This window comes from Grammomys surdaster, unplaced genomic scaffold, assembly GCF_004785775.1.
Source record: "Grammomys surdaster isolate TR1022 unplaced genomic scaffold, NIH_TR_1.0 125834, whole genome shotgun sequence".
In the NCBI taxonomy this organism is placed as follows: Eukaryota; Metazoa; Chordata; class Mammalia; order Rodentia; family Muridae; genus Grammomys; species Grammomys surdaster.
The window spans coordinates 913,225-935,962 of record NW_021620662.1 but is presented as its reverse complement, the minus strand read 5'-3'; the positions used below and the strand labels follow the sequence as shown (position 1 = coordinate 935,962).

Genomic DNA, 22,738 nt, shown 5'->3' with positions numbered 1-22,738 from the left:
CCAAGGAGACAGCCAGCTCACAAGACTTACATTCTGTATAACAAGGGGAGACCCAGCTAGAGACAGGAGGTGCACCAAAAACCCTCCCTATAAATCAAGTATTGTCAGGAAGTATCAAAGTAGACATTTTTGATAAGCAGCTTTGCATTTAACATTCAGTCAAGATACTACAACCTTATAAACCAAATCTCTATGAAAATAGTAGAAAAAGCTAACAGCAAGAGTCTTCAAAGTCCCCCAGGATCTTGTAACACAGAATGGAGTGTTCTTGGGCCAAGGCTGCAAGCTCCTTCAGGAACTCTGGGAAGAGAGCAGCAGCCAGCATGGTGTTCTTCACTGGCAGAGGCAGGTTTGGGGGTGCCCTGGTCACCCTGGCTCTGTTGCCCAGGAAGGGCTGAAGCACATGTGGAGGGTCATCCATAAGGGTCTTGTCATTTTCTGGCCTGGAGATCTCCTGAATGGGATCTGAAAAGAGAAGACAGTAGTGGGACTCTTAAATGACAAGGGTATGTGTGAGGGGTGAGTGGATTCATGAAAGGAATAGTCCTGGCTGCAGTTCCTTGCCTGACTAGATCCTGAAGACAGCCCCGGTATTCTCCATGACAGGCTTGCACAGTTTGTCACAGCTAGCACTCAGCTTGCAATACAGGACTGTCTACCTAAAATCACATACAGGAGACCTTATGTATGAGATGTGGCAATAATACTGGTTTGGCTAGAAATTCCCAACTAGACACTGTGCTGGCACTCTGAAGTCCTGGTTATCTGGGAGGCCAGGGAAGAAGGGTCATGTGAGCTCAGTAGTTCAAGATTAGCCTGGACAACAGAGCAATCTCCTGACTGGATGGATGGATGGATGGATGGATGGATGGATGGATGGACGGACGGACGGACGGACGGACGGACAGACAGACAGACAGACGGACAGTAGGCAGGCAGGCTGACTTCCAATAGCTCCTGCTACCACTTCTGTCAGTTGAGTGGAGACTGGGGTCATGGGAAATCTACCAAGGACACCTGTGGCCCCTCTGCTCTCCTGACACCCAGTACTAAGCCAACTACTCTACTCCTGCCAGGGCCGCCCTGGTCCCCAGGTGCAGCTCCTTAAACTCTTGTGTTCTGCAGCTGCTGCTATGACCTCAGCTTCCCAGAAACCCCCAGCCCATTCTATCTGGTTCCTCCAGCCTCCAGAACAGGAGAAGAATAAGAGATTCCTCTAGATCACCAGAGATAACGGTGAGGACCCAGCTAAGAATTTCACACAGCCATTAGGATCTAATGGCAACAAAGGGCTTGGACAGCCAACACTTAGAGAGGGCTCCAGAGGCCTGTGTCTGTTTCAGTAATGTAAATCTAAGATGTCAAGAGCCCAGGTTCCAACACATGCAGCTGATTTGCATTTTTTACCAAATCCGTTCTCCTAATTAAGATGGTTCACTCTCCTGACTCTGAGTCCTGAGCGCCCCAGCCCTCGTGTTTGCAGTTCTTTAAGCCATCTCTGCCCCCTCCCCAAATGATCCCGTTACTCCCTCTAAATCACAGTATCCAGCTCTTCATTATTCTGGCTGCTTCTTAGAATTCAGCCCCATTTTTCAGCACTTTTCTGAGTGTTGCTTAACGACAGCACTAAAAATTCTTGACATTTATAGTACTTTCTACATCTCACTACTATAGTCTTTAGTGTTAAAAAAAATCCTCCGCTTTGCTGCTTTAAATATCCTTTTGGATTAAAGCGTATCACAGTTCGTGTCACAGAAAACCAGAAAAGTTGTTGAGAATCTGTCTCCTACTACCTTTTATCAGAAATCCCTCATGTGCCCTGGCAGGGTTAGTAACCATGCAGACAATGTTGAGGTCCAAGGTCAGCCTTGGTGACCCACACACTCTGGCCCTCAGGCACATTGTCTCTCCCACAGACAGTCAAAGCTCACTGAGGAAGCTGGCCTGGATCCCACTGGGGATCAGAACACTGGGACCAGAGTCTATGCTCTGCTGGCTGCCTCGCCCTCTGGAGCTGCATCCCCACATTTCCATCCACCCCCATCTTACTGAGCTTCAGAGGCCTTGGGACTATAGCTAAGAGCATAGATTCTATCACCTACCAGCTGGGCTATTCCAGGCAAGTGGCTTGACCTCTCTGTGCTCTCACTTCCTCTGACTGTCAGTAGCTCATGGCATTGCTATAATGATCAAATGAGTCACGAGGTATCAAGTACACAGGGGCCACTAGACTGCATGTGGTGCACTTCAGCTGCTACTAACTTCCCTCAAGCCCCTCCCTGCCCTGGTCCCCACCCCACTCACTGGAGGCTGGCCCAGGGTTTCAGCCAAGCGCTGCTCTTTTGCTTGTGCTGTACCTCAGTCTCTTCAAGAGCCAAGCCTCCTGAGAATGTGTCTCACAGCCTCTGGCCAGTGTATCCAGGGAGGCTACAACACTTTGCAGACTGCACGACTGAGGAAATGACTCTACTCCCGCACACTCCTGCTTCTCCTTAGAGCTGCCTCTCATGCCTAACCTCCAGCTTTCCATTTCAAACCCACCCCTCCTCTCTAAACCATGCCTTTTGTGGATTTTTTTTTAAATCTAGCATAACCTGTGAATTAGAAATATCACTGCTAAGGTTTGTCTGCCCAGCTTGAATCCACAAATCTTTGTTCATGAGACAGAAGAGCAGCAAAGGGGTCTGAAGACTTACAGGGACATCCTTCAGGTAGTCCCAGCAGTCCCTCTGGTGGACCCGAGCTGGCTTACCACCAGGAGATGGCCTTTCAGTGTGTCACAAGTACGCAGATTTGAGCGGTTGCCCTGACCTGGATCACCAGGTCTGTTTCCTTCGCTGTAAAATGGGTTAACATCTAGGCACCGTCTAGAATCGGAGCTCAGTTAACGGACTCTTTAAATGTAAGTTGGGGCACGGCACTATTATTGTGTAGTTTTAATGTATTTGAGTAGGATTTCTTTCCTGCTCTTCCTGTTCCTCCTCTTCTTCCTCCTCTTCCTCTTCTTCTTCTTCCTCCTCTTCCTCTTCTTCTTCCTCCTCCTTCTTTCTCCTTCTTTCTGCTGAAAAAGTAACTAAATCTCAGGAGCCAATGATGTGGTCCACTCAGCCATCACAGAAACTCCTCCATTCTCCTGTTGCAGAGCAGTGGTCATTTTAACTGGTCCCTGAGGAGGCTGGCTTTTCTGAAGGGACACCAAGAAGTGAAGAATGCAGAAGCTGAAGGTGGAGCAGCTCTGGCTGCAGACACCTGAGTTACAAAAAGGGTCCAAGCATACACAGCACCCAAAGGGAAAGCTAGGGAGAACAAACTGCAAGTCAACATCAGGACCAGGGCTGGCTTCTGAAATGGTGCCTGGGTCTAAAAAGCTGCTGCAGACAGTATCAGAGACTAACTCAGAGGATTTCAGAAGCTGGGCAGGACTAATGTTCCACTCATCTCCAGGCAGCAGGGCTGGGCAAAGGACACAGTCCAGAGCTGGAGACCCAGCTTCCCACCCAGTGCAGACGTCCTTCCCTCCCACAGTGGCCTTGCCTTCTCTTTCTGAATTCTAACAAGTTAAAACTGGACCCATCATTTTACCAGTGGTACCTGGCACAGCTTTCTTTTAAAATCTGCCTTGTAATGCTCCAGAAGAACCACAACCAGAGTTCTCGCTGTGGCCAGAGAGCGCCTGAGAAAGGAACAAATCTTCTGTTTGAAAGCCAAGAGAGGGGCAGAGAATTGCCGAATGGTAGAGTGTGTGCTTAATTAACATGCTGCAGGCCCTGAGTTCATCCCTAGCCACACCTCCAAAAACAGGAACATAAGACTCAATGAAGCAATGGGACCTGGATAAAATATCGGACACTAGAGACAGGAGCCAGTAGCCGCACATAGTTCTGGGCTCTTTTGAGCTTCTTATAAAGGTGTAACTCTCTCTCTCAGAGTCATGCTCTGTCTCTCATTCCCAGTCTTGTTTCTGGTCACTTGGCTTAGCTCTGAGGTCCCAGTCTCCCCACTGCTCAGCTGCCTCTGGGAAGCTTTGTTCCACACCTGGACAACTGTGGTGAAGGAGGCCAGAACAATACTGGACATTGGCTTGTTTGTGCCCACCAGGGCCTAGGTCACAGCTCAGAAGACAATGGCCATCAGATTTGTCTAACCAGAAGCAAGGCCAAGCAGCAGGACTCCCCAGGCCTCAGACTATTCTCAGCTATCCTCTGTCACACATCCCTGGCACCCGCCCTCTCTCTGTCCTGCCATGACCTACCTAACACCTCTCCTTTGCTGAGTGACACAGGAATTGCTGAGGGTAAACTGCACTTCTCCTCATCTGAACAAACAGTGTCCACCTCTTGGAGTCCTGAAACACAATTATCTTTTGGCACAAAATGCTCTAAAAATATAATAAAGAGAAGAGTTGCCATCTGCAGGGCAGGGATGGCCAAAAGATGGCTCTAGGAGTGCACATGGTGCCTCCCTGTAGTCTCTGGGTGCTGCAGGGATTTATTGGAGTTTGACAACATCTCACACCAGCTCCTCCCCTGAACCACCTCAGCTAGGAAAATGGATGGCCAGCCAGATCCTCCATGGAGGGTTAAGGCCCATGCAGGCCTGGGAGCATTCCCTTTTAGATTTAAGAACACAAGGAAGAGGCTGTTCTAGGATGGACACAAACAAAAATATTCCTTGATGCTTATAGGTTCCAGATGCCAAGAATACCTGCAAACAAAATGGAGGTAGGGAGAGGGACTGAGCGCAGGCTAAGACAGGCACAGTGGAGAAAGCTGGCTGACCTTTGGTGAGTGCCGTAGGGGTCATGTCAGACATGTCCACCCGGAAGAGCAGGTACTGCTGAGCTTGGATGAGGAGGCCCGGGAAGTCTCTCTCCACAGAAGCAAACTGCTCGATCTTGTTTTTCACAGATGCAAGGACCTGTCAAAAACACATTATTGATGCTCTTATTCCTCAGCCCCATTCCGCTCTTAGTCACCAATGCATCTTTTGGGTCCATCCCTCATTACAGGGGCTGTTATGGTATTGGACATTTGCTCATTTTTAACTGCCTGTGTTCCTGGTAAGGAACTCTCAAAACATCAAACCAAATGAAGCGCTGTAGTTTGTCTAGAATAGTCTATACAACAAGCCTATTGGGACAGGGAAGGGAAACAAGTTAATTGGAACATGGAGATTTTGAAAGCCACCAAAGTCATGAGAGGAAGGGAAGGACAGAAGGAATGGGCGTAGCTGTAACACACCTGGTAGAGAGAGCGGACGCTAGGCTGGAAGACCATGTTGGTGTTGAGGAGGAAGGAGCGCAGGAGTGGCTGCGGGTAGCTGGCCAGCTGGGTGATGATGCCAATAAGAAGCAGGTTGACATGCAGAGAGTTCTCCAGCATGTTCTCCAGCTTTGACAGGACCACGCTGATGAATGGACCTGCAGGGAGGACACAGTGTCAGGGCTGGCTGGACATGAGGGACAGTCTCCTAAGAGTTGCAGAGTCACTGGGGCCATAGCCAGGGTGTAAACACAGAGGACACATGTCTGCTCCTCCATGTAAAGGAGAGTTGACATCCTGACCCCACAACCACCTGCAGTACCTTGAAAGCGATGAAGAATTTTGAAAAGCTCAGACAACAAATAATTTTCAAAGATTGCAGTGCTTTTCCCCATTGGTTCTTCATTCCTGATTCTGTCAGTGATCAAAATGTACAATTCACTGTCTCTCCATACTATGGACTGCATGCAGATGTCAGAGGCCACCGAAAGTGTCATAGCAACAAGTCTTTGTGTTAGTAGAGAATACCTAACATATTAAGCAATATTTACCAAATAGCAACATGTCACTAGGGACTTTTTGTCCTATACATGCCTGAGAGAGGTTTTCCCTCAGTGTCATAGAGGAATGAGAAAGGAGAGACCGGTGAATGAAGAGGTCCTGGGTGAGACCTGACTATCCCTGGTAACTTGGTATCTACATTTTCCATTTCAGACCAGAGAAAGAAGGAATCAGTCTCAGGAAGCAGGGTCCAGTGTGACAGAGAAGTCTCAAAAAAAAGTCTTATGATTACAAAAGCAGTTTATGAAAATATACACATAAGCAAAAGGAAGCTGTTTCTGCTTCAGGTCAGTAGCAAGTTAATATGGTTTATGTGTTGGTTTACTGAGGGCAAGGAAAACAAAAAAATTATAAATCTGGAATTAATAAAATTACTTGAAGATGGTTTAAATTTTTGCCATAAAAGTGTTTCATTAAGCAAGATCGATGGGGATTCTGTGTCTCCCCCAGTGGAGCCATTGATGATGCCACTAAGTCTTGGCATATTTATAACACATGCACACAACCCTTGATAGATAAACACGCCTTATGAACACTTTGCCACCATTAGTGTGAGTCTGACACACTTCATCTCGAGATGCTTCATGCAGAACTCTGCCAACAGCTAAATTCCTTATAAGGAACGAGGTCTCTGAGAAGTGAGAACAGAGAGTTATGCCAAGCACCAGGATGGGTGTGTGATGGGACAATGCAGCCATCCTCTGCCAAGGTACCACCCCTGGGAAAGGCTGACAGAGTTCTTCATCTGCTTTCTATGTGAGTGGGTGAGGAACCCTAAGGGGATTGATGAGCCTTGGAGAATTTTGCCAGATAGATCTGCCAAACATATCCAGAAACCCCACAGACTGGAATCTCAGTCTGAAAGCAACTAGTGACTATCCCTTTTAAAAACCTAGAAATGTCACCTGGGTTCTTACATCATCACAGCACAATTCTGGCTTTCTGAGTTGATTTCCTTACCATCTTCTACTCCAACCAGTTTTCTGTCTGTCTGTCTGTCTGTCTGTCTGTCTGTCTGTCATACTCTCAGTCCACCCCCACTAACATCTTGTTCCTTATTCATTTCCTTCCATATGAAGAAAAAATCTTAATAAAATCATAATCAACTAGGTGGAACCTTCAGCAAAACATGCTCCTAATGTGAGTGTTTGACTTCCTTTCTCTGACCCCAGAATATTCTTGTCTGAATCCAGCCATCCTACCTACAAACACAACTATTGCCTTCAGTGACCTGGGTAGACATGTACAGCTCATCACTACTACAAGGGGGATGAAGAGCACAAATCCCATACATGGTGGAGAATAAGGTTATCCCATCAGCGTCTCATCTGAGTAACAGAACATTGAGTCAAGGCTAGGAGACGGCCATCATAATCCACCAATGGTCCTAACTATCACTCTTAGGCATGGGCAATGAAAAGAAAATACATTAAACCCTCTCAATCCTGATTTTATTCTTAGCTGGTTTCTAGCACATCAAAGAAAGCTGCTTAGCAAAAAGCAGTTGCCAGGGGAACTGTAAGCATTTGAAAATCAGAAGACTGTGCTACACTCAGGAAGCCACAGGCAACCTTGGGAGTAGAAGGTGAATATTTTTCCCTCTACTGGGAGGACAATTAGCTCCTCACCCACTAGTTTAAATTGTGGATGTTCCCATGTATCTACTACAAGGGGGGTGTGAACAGCCCATGTATCTGCTGAAGGCGTGGTCCCCTCTGTGGCACTATTAGAAGGTAGTGGAACATTAGGAAGTAGGGCCTTGCAGAAGGAAATTGGGTCACCAGAGGCATGCCCTTGAGGGGAATACTGGAACCCTGATCTTCCTTGTTCCTTTTTGTTCCCATGATACCATGAGATGAGCCACATATTACCCATGATGCAGTGCTACCTTACCACAGGACTGAAGGCAATGGGGCTGAGTGACTGACAGAATCTTCTGAAACAGAGAGACAGAAGAGAGATGAGGGTCTCAGACACTTCCCACAGTCCTAGGTAGCTGATGCACAGAGCTCACAAAGAATACTTCACTCTCCAGAAAGACTGTGGCCTCACTACTTTCCCTCCCCAGCACTCACTGCCTTCCCTTCAAATGCTCAGCCCCTTCCCTGTATTGAGTCTGTTCCCTGCACCTCTCAGTTCGGAAAACAACGTTGTTATCGACTCTCTGACTCAACTCTGTTCACCATCCCAACCTTGGAAACATCTAAACGTGCACCTTTATTTCTACTTCTGCATCTCTGCCTTAGGCAGAGTCTTTTCACGTCCTGTCTGGACTCTAGCAAGACTTTCTATTTTAACAGAGATTAAAATTACATACCACATACACATATAAACACACACTCACACACATACATGAGCACCTTTAAGACAGTATAAAGGCTTGTAAAACAAGCCACCTCCTGGAAGAAACTCTTGTTACAGATTCTAGTATATTATAAAGATGTATATATACAATAAAGTAATATCTGAATTATTGTTGAAAACATTTATTAAGCACATCCTAAACAGAAGTCAGAATTCCAAGTACTTTTCCTGCCTCACTGATAAAATCATCCTCGGACATGGAAAGAACCCATTTATCCCATTTAAAGAGAAGGCAGAATGTTAAATACACACAACTTGTAAATAATGGACTCAGAATCTCAATTTGGACCAACTGTTTCTAGGGCTGATAGCCAGCATATTATCTTAATTCCCAGGTGTGCTGTGGTTCGTGTAACTCTGTGTGTGTGTATGTGTGTGTGTCTGTCTGTCTGTCTGTCTCCTGGTATTGTGGTTTTTAAACAAAGACAACATTAGCTATCCTCTATTGTAGAGACTTCTTTTCCACTTAACATTATGTCCCGCAGAATGTCCACACATAACGTAAAGCTGTCTAAATGGTCTCAAGGCTACAGAATATTTGACTGTTTAGAGTGTTGCATAAGCAATCTGGTCTCCTACTGGTGGATATTTGGGTTCTTTCCATTCTTTCTCTATTGTAAACAACACTGCAGTGAACATTCTCGTGTGTGTGTGTGTGTCTGTGTGTGTGTGTATGTATTTATATAGATATGTGTGTCTGTGTATACATGTATAGATGGATGGATGTACACATGTGTGGCATGGAAGTATGAATACAGTTGTGGATGTGGCCCTAGAAACAGAATGACCAGGTCTAGGCAATGGCCTTGATAATAAACACATCTTCCACTTGTTCTTGCCGTTGCCTCTCCCAAACCCACACTGTCTCCACACCATTAAGGCTGGCTCCTTCAGATCTGTCATGCCATACTCCAACTTTAATGCTTAGGCCAGGGATACAAGGTCCCCCTTCTTCAGCTTGGCCCAAAGACCCCCTCCAAGCACACACCAAGTGTTCCTGGGCTTCCTCCCCCACTCTCTGCCCTGTGAGATTCGTACTCCTTAGTTCCACGTGCTCTGCCTGGACTCTGTCAGCTTGATGTGTAGCCATTTCTTCAGGAGGAAGGAGGGAGGCTCCTAGGATTTTACAAGGCTCAGAAAATTCATGAACCTGCAAGACTCATGAGGCTTCTCCTCAAAGTTCTATGGGTAGTTGGTGATTGCTCAGGGAGAGGAAACTGTTTTGTGTAGCTGCCTGTGAGTTGTGCAAGGACCTCCAGAGATGCTGCTGATGTGAGTCACTGCTCGTGTGGGATGGGCTTTTAGTCATCCATGCTCATGTAAGGAACCCTTCATATATGCTCATGTGAGGATCCCCAACAAACCTGGATGGATGTGTTTCTTTTGTTTGTCTTGGTGACCTCTCTACAGTAAACAGACATGTCCCTGAAGGCAAAGTCTCACTATGCTGCTTTCCCCTTGCACTCACCCTCAGAGACCCTGTTGTGATGCCGCATCCTCCATCTGCTAGGCTTCATTCCAACCTGGAACACAATGGCTGATACCCACTTCTCACTGCAAAGTTCTTTGCTGGCATCTTTGTGAATGACTGTATATTCTGTGTCTTTAGGTCTTATACATTCAGTTCACCAAATATTACAGGCTCAATAAAAAAATTGTTGGATTCATAAATAGGTGAAATTAGAAAAATGGAATCCTATGATTTTTCTAGGAAGTAAAATCGTCTCAGCAGAATTCATTTCTGCTGATGATGCCTGATGATTCTGTGGAGAGAGGGAAGGCAAGCTAATGCCTCAGCCCATACTTGGCAGTTTGGAAACCACAGGACTCACACAAGGAGGGATGCTTCCTGACTCTGTGTACTTGTTCCAAAAAGAGGAAGGGAAAAAGCAAGGCTTTCATGATAGAGACCATGTGTATCAAGGAACTTATATTTGATCAGCTCACAGGAACGACACATACATAACCTTGTTAGCAATAGTGTTGTTTTCTAGGCTTTCCCTAAGCTGTACTTCTTCCCTGAGTTACATACTCCCCAGGGATGTGACTATTTTGTCAGAAAGCTGGCAGCCTAAGAGGCAGCCTTCATTAGCCAGGACTTAGTCCTGATGTTCCACAAAAAGGTTGCAGGACATTTGGACTTCTCCTGTTGAGTGTGTCAGGAGGATAGGCAGCTTACTTTGGCCTCTTTACTCAGCTCCCTCAACACTGTCCCTTCCCCCATCAACTGGGAAACCTAAGATGATCTAATCCTTTTAACTTATGATTGACTGACTGGTTAAATTTTAATTAAAACTTGTTCACACCGAAATGTTATCTCAGCTAGAAGCTCAAGCCTGATAATTGTGGAATTAAAAGCTGTCTCCCTGTTTAAATACATCTCAGGCACCAGTAAATAAATGAATAAATACTGGAGGAGATGGGTGGGGAACCCTCTTGAAATCACAGCAGATGTCTGTGACTGGGCCAGAAGGCAACCTTTTTTAAAAATCTGCCTATGGGAGTCAGGGAAATGGGGGATATTGTCCTTCCTCACCAAGCTACTCCCCACTGCCCAGGAGAGACAATTCTCAACTGAGTCTGAGGAGGCCTCCAGAAGGAACAATAGCGGGGCCCTTCCTCCTACATGTCTGTCCTCACAGGGCTGTGGAGGCATGTGTATATCAAAGCCCCACACCTGGGAAGAACAGAGCCAGGGTACATTCAAGTCCATTGTCTGTCCCTCTGGGTCACTAGCTACTTCCAGTCCTTCTGTTTGCTACCAAATGCCACCCAGGCTTCTTACTCCAGCCTTCGCTGAGCACACTGAGCTGTGGGAATTCCCTCCGTGCTGCTATTTGCAGACTTGCAGATTCAGACTTTTCTGCTTAATAGTTAATGATGTTCTCGATCATACTTCCTCGGCTGAGGCACTCATTTTATATCCCAGCTCAGCCCTTGCCTCTTACACAGATCCTCCCCGTTGCTGACAGTGTTAGCACTGGAACACACATTTGGGAAAGTGGTTAGTATGTGTGAACCTACTTTTATTTTGAGGTGTTGAGTCTTTTCCTTTAGGGCAAAGCCCAACTAATGTCAATGGCCTCTCTCTCAACTGCCATCCTACAAGTATTTAAAGCACGATGTCATTGCTTGGCCACTGAGAACAGACACAGAACAAACGTCTCTCCACTATGGAGTATGTCCTCTAATAACAGTAATTTTTTTTAAAAAAAACAATACACATACAGGTAAGTGCTAGGGAGAAAATAAATTAGATTCAAGGAAATGCAGCTTTAAATAATGGATCGATTCTGGCGTGGTCTAATCAGCCTATGACTTTATCACGAGCATCAGAAGTTACTGCAGAGCACAACCTAAAGCCTGACTTGCTAAACAAATCCATCCCAGTAGGAAAGGCAAAGCATGGCTGCCCCTTGCAAAGACATTTCACTCCTCTTAGGTGAATGGACACGCCTCACCTTCTGCTCCCACACTTTTGCCGGAGCACAAGCACTCTCAAACGCTGAAACCACAAAGCAACTTAAGGTTGTCACCTGTGAATGGCGTGCTCTGAGTCCTCACGGGATGGCGGCTAGTAAAGGCTGTGTCCTCTCCGACACCAAATGGGGAAGGCCCGGCCTCCATAGCAGGGGTGTCTGCCATGAGGGAGTCGAAGTCCTTGTCCTCCTCCTCCTCGGCTTTGTACTCTTCCCTCCTTTCTTCTTGGTGTGTAAGAAGCACGGACTCAGAGGCAGGGACACTCTGCTCCATCAAGCCCTCCGTGCCAGAATCCAGTTCTTGAATGATTTGGTCATACTGTGTGATGAAATCTTCACCCTCTGTGTTGGTAACCTGCAAGTCTGACTGGGGTTCTGCCTCAAACGTGGGAACTGTCAACTCCGAGTCTGATTCTAAGGCTACACCAGGCTCATTCTCTGGCTTGGCTTCTGAGAACATGTTCTGACACAGGTCTGAACGCTCCTTGCTGAGTGACTCTGCCTCAGGATCAGGACTAAAGAGAGGTCCATTGCTCGTGAGGAGACTCTGGGCTTTGGGTTTGGCCTTGGGCTGATCCTCAGCTGGTGGGTCTGCAGTTTCCCCCTGCAGCTCCCTGGTGTCCTCTGCATCCTTCTCAGCACATAGCCTGTACACCATCACATCATCCTGGAAGTCTGACTCTTCAATGTAGGACCCCTTGAAGAGGAGAATGGCATTCTTCTTCATCTCTTGGATGTGTTTGGGGGGATCAATAGGTGCTGGTGGGGTTGGGGTCTCCACATCATCATAAGGCCCAGGGGAGCCCACATCAGCCCCTGAAGAGATACCAGTGTCGTAGCTGTCATCCCACTCCAGCTCTGACTGGCTCTTATCCTTTGTCTGTCCTGATGTCCTAACATGCTGCTGTGGGAGTCTGGCCTCTGGGTGGGCTGAGGTTTCTCGGCTCTCCTCTGAAAGACTCTGCAGAAAGGTCTCAGGGTCAGGTGAGTCCCCATCATAGAGGGCTGACCACACCCTGCAGTCCCTCATGCAGTGGAGGATGTTGGTGTGGGCCTCCCACAGATACTGCAGGTAGCTGATGTCCAGGGCCTTCCCATACTCCACAATGCAGGCTGCTGGGGCGGGTGGGGGAGGAGGGGAGGGTGAAGAAGGCGAGCAGGGTGTTTCTGGCAGCAGCTGCTCCTCGGATCCTATGTGAGAGCAGACAGCATCAGAGAGGTGAGAATGAGTGCACACAGGGAACCTGGTACCAGTTTAGGACTAACAATGGTTGATTAAATTATTTCTGAATAATAAAAAAGAAATTAAGAGGAAAAGACAGTGTCAGAAACTGCACTCTCACAGAAGACACAAAACAAAAATGAGCATCTACTGTGGAATCTGTTTTCTTGGACCTTAATTTGAAAGGCATGAGGCACGGCCTCTCTTTCTCTTCCCCATCTCCCTCTTCCAGGCAACTCCTAAGACTTACAGCTTGCCTATCCTGGCGTTTCTCTCTCAAATTTTAATAAAATTGTCTTTGTATTTCCTCCTGAGTCCATTTCCAAATTCATTTATTAACAAGACTAGGCGCCCAAAAGGAGAGAACCCTGAGTTCCCTTTAATACTACTAGTCCCTGGAGAAACAAGAGCTAATGAAGGCCACCTCCCTGGACGAGGAGATGACAGGTAACATTCCCAATGTGGTGCCTGCCACACTGTGTGATAACTTAAAAGTATTTTCATTTTCATGTTGGCTTTGGTAATAAAGTGAAAGACTGATTATTATGAGTTTGATAACCAGATTTTCTGGTAGTAAACTTCTGGGTTCCTAGGAAAGGCAATTAACTCACTCCACCTTGTTGACAACACTCAGGATGTAGACACATAGCAAATGCTCTCTTGAAGTCAAGTTACAGTCAAGCCAAAACAGAGACAATGTCCTGTATTTGAAGGCTACTGACTTCATGTTACAAATTTCAACAGCATCACTGAAATAGTTGTAAAAACACCTACTTTAAAGTTGGTAATTTCCCAGCAAAAGAAATGTTTAAAAAAGACTGACTTAGAGAAAACCATGCCTTCTACCATTTCTTAAACATCTCGAATATTGTCAGAGCTTTATCACTGGCCTGGACGTTACTGATCCTGTCTAACACGCCCAGCTGTGGCAGGGCCATGAGATTCAAGCACTGGCCTGCTCTGGACCCTCTCCACACTCCAGTACCATGTTTTTGTGAGCTCTGTGCTCCTTCATAACAGAATTTCTACCAGACTGGGTCGGGCTTGAGCCTTTACAAGTACAGATGAAGCCTAGTAAAACAGACACACGCCTCCTTGTTTACTATTCTACTGTTAGAAGGTTGGTGTCACTTTTCCTATACACTTGAAATAAAAAGACAATAAAATATCCCTGGGAATAGTTCCTGAGCAGTGACTACATGCTGGTAAAGCCTCCTAAGAGCCCTGAGTGCCTGGACTCACGTATCCTTGGAGCAGTCCTTCGGAGTAGGTAGTATTCACAAAAGAGGGGGAAAGGTTTGGGATGATTAAGAATTTTCCCCTAAAATGTGGTAAGAGCAGAATCCTCATTGGTAACTGCTACACAGCAATTCTGCCAGCTTGCTATGGAGCCCACCCACTGTGACATGTGTCTGTTGCAACTCTAGAGGCAGGATACAGAACAAACATGGGATGTGGCAGGGAAGATGCAAGTTACAGAACCTTGAACAAGTCGTCTCTCCTCCCTGAATGTTCATCTGTAAATGGCGGCACTACCTCCTCCCTGTCCTTAAATGTCATTGCACAGAGAACATAGCTGGCGAGTTTTAGAAAATCATGTTTAATCTGAATTTCAAATTTTGGAAATTAAAAACCAGGTATGCCTGGGTTATAGACTCAACACCTGTAACTCATTCTGTTTTAGAAGACATGTTAGTATACATTTTCCTATCTGGGCTCTGAAGGTATCACTAGAAAGGACATGTAAGATAAAAATCTGTGACAAATGACTTGGCAAAGACAGGTGCTTTGGTGAATACTAACCATAGAGTCTATAACTCCTTAAGAACATGAAAAGGCTCCAGCTACTCTTTAATTCCAGTTATTTCGTCTACCCAAGAGTCAGAAGAGATGGGTGTGGCATCATGTTTAATGATTATTCCTAACGTGTTCCCACCTGAGCCATCATGCATACACTTGGACCAGAGAATATAATCCCTTTCTTGGTTCCCAAGTGTCAGAGTGATGCCACTGGCACAACAGACAGGGGTCAAGGCAAGCAGCTTTGCCGCGGACACGGAGTAACAGTCTCTCTCCTTCACAGCCCACCTTTGACTCAGCATCATGTGATTGCAGGGGACCAGATACCTGAAATGACAAAGAGCCGGCATTCAGTAAGTATCTTTGTAATGCCCTGTCACCACTACCAGAATGATACCATAAAAGGACTGGAACTAGTCATGAGCAGGGGAAGACTCATCCTCTCCCCACCCAGCACACTGGCCACTGGCTATCCACTGCCTTGCTTAAAAAGATGCCAAGAGCTTCTTCCTTCCAACAGAAGTTCTCTTGGTACATTTCTAGCTCTCTCTATGACTTTCCTTATCACATTTCTCTCTTTACCCCTACGTTTTTAAGTCCACTGCAACCTCCCCCTGGAGTGAGCTTTCCCACTTCTCTGCCTGACAATTTCTTATCTTAGAAGCACCACATTCTCTAGGGAGACTTCCAGCTCCGTACTCGAAGGCAGAGACCTTCTCCCCCTCCTCTGCGTGTGCCTGGAAGCATTATTATTCTTGTATGACAAATTTGTCTAATCTTCCTCCTCAGCAAATGTGCTGCCAGAGCAAGGACTGCTTCAGTAGTCTTGTCTTACGATCCCTAAAACTCCGACTCTAAGTAAATGGGCTCTAAGTGAAGGTGGCAAATCCCTCCACACCATCTCCTGTTCTCCATGACCATGAGGGAAAATGATGCCTGACAGCTCGGTGGGGAGCCCTGGGCCCCACTGCACAGGTTGGCTGCTGACTGAAAGTATCTTCATGTTAACATGAGCCCAGGGAAGAGAAAATCTGGTCATGTTTCAGACACAGCTGAGCACATTAGTGAACTTTACGGGTAGAATGGGCGTGCTTAGCGCCTGCCTGTCCTAAGAAGAAACACCACACCAGTCGTTTCAACAAGGATTGACCAAGTGGGTTGAATGACACAGTGCAGGGGCCAATTTCTCATGGGCTTAAGCTCCCATCAAGCACAACCTTTAAATAAACCAGAATGTGCTTACTGCCTAACACAGCTCCCGAGAAAGGCAGCACAAAGGCAAACAATCTGTGACTGAGGATCCCATGGAAAAGATGGAAAACACAGTTCATGGGGCATGTCTAGGGGCCGGTGATCATGAAGTGCTCCCCCACACCTCCCGCTGATTCCAATGAAGGAAACCTAAGTTTGTTCTAATGGCCCATCTGCTGCAAGGAGCCTGAGTCAGGGAGAGAAACATGTAATCCCTTGGTCCACTCTATGCGATCACTTCAAGAGCACTCTCCAGGTATGAGTACTTTAAATTCCTAGTGTAGCTAGAGAAGAGAGTCCTGTCTCCTTTCTCCTGCCCTCCACCCTCATGGGCACACGCACTGCTGTTTCTAAGAGCCAGATTCACCCCATCAGTCACCTCTGGTGTGGCAGCATCTACTTTCATAAGCTGTTTCTTGAAAGCAAAGAACAAAGGAGCAGAGAGGGAGGGAAGTACAGGCAAGAAGACTGGTTTGTTCAGACTCAGTGGAGACCTGTGTCTGAACCTTACAGGATCAAGGATGGAGGATGTGGGCAGAAATAAAGACATCCTTCCTCATCAGGGCTCTCTGAACTGAGATTCCTTGGTAATCGGGGTGACAGTGGGGAGAGAAGCATTCCCCCATCTCTGTCTGAGCATTGTCCAGCTGGAACTCAGAGAATCACAGGAAATCCAGTTGTCCCAGCACCTCAGGGCAGCTGGATAGTGGGGATAGGACCAGAAAGCAGGTACAGGCAACCAGGGCCCAGGACATAATAGGAGTAAGGCAACATCCAGAAAAAGGGCCAGGGCAGGGAAGATAGCACAGCAGACACCAAATGATAACAATGGGAGAAAGACATGTTCATGAATGCATACAAGAGTCCTTGCTTGGCTAGGGAATGGCTGCTGTTTCACAAGAGACCAAAGTCTGGTATGAGATGGCAGGGATGCCAGCAAGCAAACCTATCCTGTAGCACTGACATGAACCCTTCTGTTCCCAGCCTAGTGAGACCTATAGTCATGCAGGTCACACAGGACTTATGGTATGCTCACGTGAATCCTTAACTATTCATGGAATCAACATTTTATAGACTTCATGAATTCAATGCCTGTTTTCAGCTCAAACCAACCATACCTTGTGACTTAAACTGATATACATGCCTCTACTCTTTCTTTGAAGTTTTTTTTTTTAAATGGAACACTGGATCAAAGCTAATAATGCTATTTATCAAATACCACCAGTGGATAGCTTGAAATTATTTTAGAAGAAAGAGTTGACAATGTACAACTCTGAAAATGCATGTTCTTAGAAGAAACTCAGAATCTCCTTTTAAATAAATCAAATGAAGGGAGATCCCTGTTGGTTTAAGCAGAGGTTCTATGGAGTGGAAATGGGGACAGTCACCCCAGTGAGTGACCTCGCTAGGATTCCCAGCCACTGTTCCTTTGGCTTTGTTTGTTTGTTTGTTTTTTGTTTCTAAATCAAGGGTAAGAAGGCACACTGTCCCTTGGCCCTGTGTCTATCCATCATTGAGAGATCAGGAACAGAACACATGCTAAATGCATCTCAAACAATAAACATGAATATATTGTGGTTGTTGCTAGTAGAAAAATCACGCAGGCATTTATTACACATATTTTTCACTAAGCTGTCTTCTGACTATGTGATACTTAATTTTGTTTGGAGATTTTATTTAGATTAGGTTTACTGACTGATAGAAATGCTGCGTTTCTCAGGGCGGCCTCCAGCTGATCATCTCCCTGCTTCAGGTTCATGAGCACTAAGGTCTACAGCATCACACGCAGCTCACAGATGAACAAGTCCTGTACTTAAATGTTCAGGTCCCAGATTAAGTTATTCCCCAATATAACGGGGAGGGAAAGAGTCCATTTACATGTGTATGTGCATGCGTGCATGCGTGTGTGTGTGCGTGTGTGTGTGTGTGTGTGCGCGCGCGCACGCAAGGGTACAAATATTTTCATTATTTCCTCAACCCTCTACAACCTTTCATTGGACATCATTTATTAAAATAAACCATCACCCAAAAAAAAAAAAAAAGCTATGAGCTTTGGAAGAGGGCATGGGATGCAGAGCAGGAGGAGGTATGGGAGGTAAATATTATCAAGACACATTTTATACATGTATGAAATTCTCAAAGAATAAATTCTTAAAAAACAGGTCATCATCCAGTCTAGGCAGTGAATAACAAGTGGTGACACAGAGCACACACTGCTTACTGCTACACTGGCAGGGAAACAACCAATCAAACAGCAGAAACGAGGGACTGGAGGAGACAGAGACAAAGAACTGACTGAGAGCAGGCAAGTGAGCTTCCAAAGATCTCACTGGTCACCACAGTTCTGGCTATGTTTCTCCTGTTCACCCTCCCTGCCTGACTGTCCACCTCGGCCACTGTCCCCCAGCAACTTTGCAAGACAGAGGTGTCCCTGAATTGTGTACACATAGCCTCTCTTCAAGTAAAACTGCCCCTATCTGGACACAATACATTTCTGCTCATTGACCTCCCCTCTCTTTGGGAATCTCATTTCAATTTACTCTTCTGTCACTTGGCCAAAGGAGAGACTTGCCTCAGTTATGAATAGAATCCTACTCTGAAGCATTGAGACTTAAGAACACTTAAGGCACAACAGACAGAGAGATGGTAATTTATCTACCACACAACAGCGTCATTAGGAGTGATCCACACAACCTACGATGCTCACGGGCTCTCAGGCCCCCAGTCAAACAACTGCACAGCAAGCAGAAATGAAAAGGGCAGATTATAACCTATTTTTATATTCTTTCAAACAAAGTTTAAATGTCTAGAAGAATGAAGTTCTTTGCTGCCCTTGCTTCAGGGACAGATTCTAAATCAGAAAAGACATTATTTTTATGAGTTTAAAATATATTTTCTAGAAGGTTCCCATCCTTTAAATATATATAATACACCACATTGTTTCAAAATGTTTTTGTGCTATCACCACAATTGTTCCTTTCAACAATCCTACTAAGTAGCATATTCCAGAAGTAGAACAAGAAAACAAGCAGCTCAGAGGGAGCAGAGGGAGCCAGAGGTCTCCTGCACAGGTCTTCTTGGGTGCTTTCCTCTGGCATTCCACCAGGAAGTAGAGTTGGAAATAGGAAGTACTCAGTAAAGAACAACTGTGTTACTCCATTAGCACCATCATGTCCAGGAAAAAATTAGCCAGCTAGAGCACCTAGGGCCAGTGGTCCAGCTGTCTGCACCTCAGGCCTGGCATCCCCTCCTTCTTCCGCGCAGAACCTGTAATAGCATGATGCTCTGCAGATACCTCTGGGACATCACAGAGCCAACTAGCCCTAATTTGGACATGTCCACATTCAAACATAGGTTCATTTCTCATCTTCATAAGGACCAGGCCTGGCTCTCAGAGGCAGCCTTGTTTAGCACCGCTGCTGAGAACAGATCTGAATACTATGAGCAGACAAAAAGGGAGCAGAGCTCATCTTGTAAAGCTCACCAGATGTCCAGCAAGCCAACCTGCCACACTCTGGCCTTGGTGACCCACAGTGAGGAAGCAATGGACCTCAGACCTGGTCAGGCTGCCATTTCAGACACAGAGAGGTGAGGAGGGGGAGGGGGAGGGGGAGGGGGAGGGGGAGGGAGAGGGAGAAGGGGAGGGTGAGGGGAAGGGGGAGGGAGAGGGGAGGGGGAGGGAGAGGGGAGGGGGAGGGGGAGGGGAGGGGAGGGGAGGGGGAGGGAGAGGGAGAGGGAGAGGTAGAGAGGGAGAGGGAGAGGGAGAGGTAGAGAGGGAGAGGTAGAGAGGGAGAGGGAGAGGGAGAGAGGGAGAGAGGGAGAGGGAGAGGGAGAGAGGGAGAGACGGAGAGACAGAGAGACGGAGAGACAGAGAGACAGAGAGAGTGAATGCACTTTATCTCTGCTGTCAGTGGAACAGCATTTAGGAATTTTACATTTAAATGCAATCAAGCTTTGCCCACCTTGAGAAAGAGCCTGGGTCTAAGCAATAAAAAATGCTTTGCTGAGTCGTTGTGCTGGCTTTCACTCAGGCCCTGCTAATGCATTCTGTCCTGGCTGTAGATTCTTGCTGGAGCTGAAGTAATCCTTTTAAAACAGGCTACCAGCTGCGTCCTTATGATCGGATTTGTTCTCTGCTAATGTCTTAAGATTAGTTACTGATGACCCGATTTAAACTCTAAAAGTTCAAAAACAGTTTTACTTAAAAATCTTATAAATGATAGATAGTCTCCTATAAAGCGACAATCTGTAAGGCCCTCCATGGTATGCCACCAAGATTTTCAAGACTCGGATTTAATTCCCCTTCGGTGGAATGCTATGTTCACATCAACTATCCCTCCAGCCAGTGATACTCCAACCCCAGTGGTATGCCGGGGTCATCTAGACTAACGCCTCTCAACCGTCCTAATGCTGTGACTCTTTAATCCAGTTCCTCATGATGTCGTGACCACCCCCCCACCGTAAAATTATCTCATTGCTACTTCATAACTGTAAGTGTGCTACTGTTATGAAGTGTAATGTAAATATCTGATATTCAGGATATCTGATATGCAATTTGGGGATTGAAACCCGCAGGTTGAGAAACACCGTTCTGGAGCATTTGTTAAGACACAGCTCTCAGGCCTCACCTACAGAGCTTCTGAATCACCAAGTTCTGGGGGAATCTGCATTTCTGACCTGTCCTAGGCATTCCCAGAAAGGTATTTCCCCCCTCCTTCCCAGCCTGCCTCCCTCCTCCTCCTTTCTGTTTATACATACATACATGTGAAGGTCAGAGGTCAACTTCATATACCATTCCCCGGGCACCATCTACTTTATGTTGAGACATGGTCTCTCATGGACCTGGCACTAGACTATTAACTCCAGTCTGGCTGGACAGTGAACTCCAGAGATCCTGTCTCTGCCTCTCTTGCACTGGAATTACAAGCAGACACCACCACACCCAGCTATTTTTAAAATGGGTTCTGGGGGTCAAATTCAGGTCCTTATGCTTGCATGGCAAGCTCTTCATCAAATGAGCTGTTCCCAGCCCCCTTCAGTGATTTCTACTCAAATCATATCAAAGCCCAGTGGTGGACTAGAGAAAGCCCAGGTCTGCCTGTAGCCCTGTCCTCAGGTTCACTGGTCCTTGTGTCAACTGAAGGAGGAGGAGTACACTCAAGGGTGCACTGGCTGCCCCTCCTACACTATACCTGCCGGCCACCCACCTCGTAGAGCAGAGCTCCTCAGGCCAGGGCAGCACACTTCTGCTGCCAAGGCTTTCCATTCCTCTCTTCCCCACCCACCAGAAAGCACAGCTCTGTGTCTATGTGCCAGCCCGCTTAAGAGATGATAGAACAACCCAGCGCATCTCTATGGGAAGTTAACTTCTGCCTGTCTCTGCTTTGTGCATAGCAGTTACAAAGGAGAGGGCTAGATGATTTTGCCCCAGCAGTCTTCCTATGGGGATTACAGTTCTATGGCCTCTCTTTACAAACCCTGCAGCTCAAGTCAGGGTGGGTCTCACAGGAGGGGTGCATTCCAAGATTTAGGATTGGGGTTCTGTACAAAGGAGAAAAGGCAATCATGGAGGACTAGCCTGGTACTTTTGGGGTTCAGCACTGGGATTCAGGACCAAACCTCATGTTAGCAATGAAGCGTGGTCATTTTCCTTCACAGAAACACAGGTTCCCGTGGGCAGGGGAAGAAGGGAGAAGGCAGAACTGGAGACTGATGAACCTGCTGCCTAGTTACCAAGCTCAGACCATCTTAACTGCCTGAGACTCCCATCCTCAGACAGCAACATCTTCAAAGGTTCCCCACGTTCCCCACCTTGTCCCCTGTCTGCTCCCTGCTCCTCACAACAAAGCACACAGACTGCACAGTCACAATGTAATGTTACTAAAGAAAAGGCTGAAGACTATATTCAAGTGTTTTATATTTGAAAAAGTTGTTTTTAATAACAGGGGTCCCTTAAGAGGGCAAACCCAAAAGGGTACCTCAGGAGAATGAAGTTCAGCCATGACCCCAAGAGCTTTATTTAATAATTTCAAACTTTTCCAACATTCTCCTTATTGTTTTCAGGGACACATTTATAATACAATACAAATGCCCCTCACTAAAATCTTTCCATAATAAAACAAAATTAACTTTGGTAAATAACACCGAAAAGATTAAATTAGCTCTCTTAATAATTTTCCTCCTCAGAGGCATGGTCCTTGCCTTATTCACACTATCAAAGTGAAACAAAACAGCAGTAGTACAGAGGAAACGTTTCTTTCACGAGAACAAGACAACAGAAACTCACCTTAAAACTAGCTGTAACATCACGTCTTCACAGTGTAGACCGATGAGAGTTCTGAACAGCGCCAAGGACACCACACAAAGCTGGGGACAATGAACACGGGCTGTGTCAGTGTCAGGCAAGAATTCCACCAACAGGTGACAAAGAACTCAGAATTACAGAACAAAATGGTCTCTCTATCCCTGGCAGTTTTCATAAAACACACATTGCTGCCAGGAATAAATATATTCAGTATACCAGTTCCCCTGGGGGAAGAGTTGGCTAGAACCCCAATGCCTGCCTGAGAGATGCTAGTGCTCAGATTGAGAATCTTCAAAGATCCAGATAACAAGAATGTGCCCCCTCAACTCCTAACACACACATAGTCTTCTCTATTTCATCTTCAGACAATTTACTGTTCTAAGTTGTCTTCAAATGTGACACTGGTTATTTACAGGACAGAGCTCACTGGAAAGTACTTATAACCTGGCCAGCTCTCTCCAAAGTTTACAGCTCCAAGCCTTGATTTCTCTCTTGC

At 46.3% G+C, this 22,738-nt stretch overlaps 1 protein-coding gene across 1 annotated transcript in view; it reads right to left on the bottom strand.

Moving 5' to 3' along the window:
* Positions 1–211: 211 nt before the first annotated feature.
* The window catches only part of Fam160a1 (family with sequence similarity 160 member A1), a 158,276-nt gene continuing 135,749 nt past the window's right edge, over positions 212–22,738 (bottom strand). The window contains exons 8-13 of the mRNA XM_028789475.1: positions 22,225–22,304; positions 14,824–15,014; positions 11,723–12,856; positions 5,241–5,419; positions 4,779–4,917; positions 212–465 (exon numbers count right to left, since the gene is read on the bottom strand). Of these exons, the coding sequence (XP_028645308.1) occupies positions 212–465; positions 4,779–4,917; positions 5,241–5,419; positions 11,723–12,856; positions 14,824–15,014; positions 22,225–22,304 (1,977 nt within the window). The remainder of the gene's footprint in view (positions 466–4,778; positions 4,918–5,240; positions 5,420–11,722; positions 12,857–14,823; positions 15,015–22,224; positions 22,305–22,738) is intronic.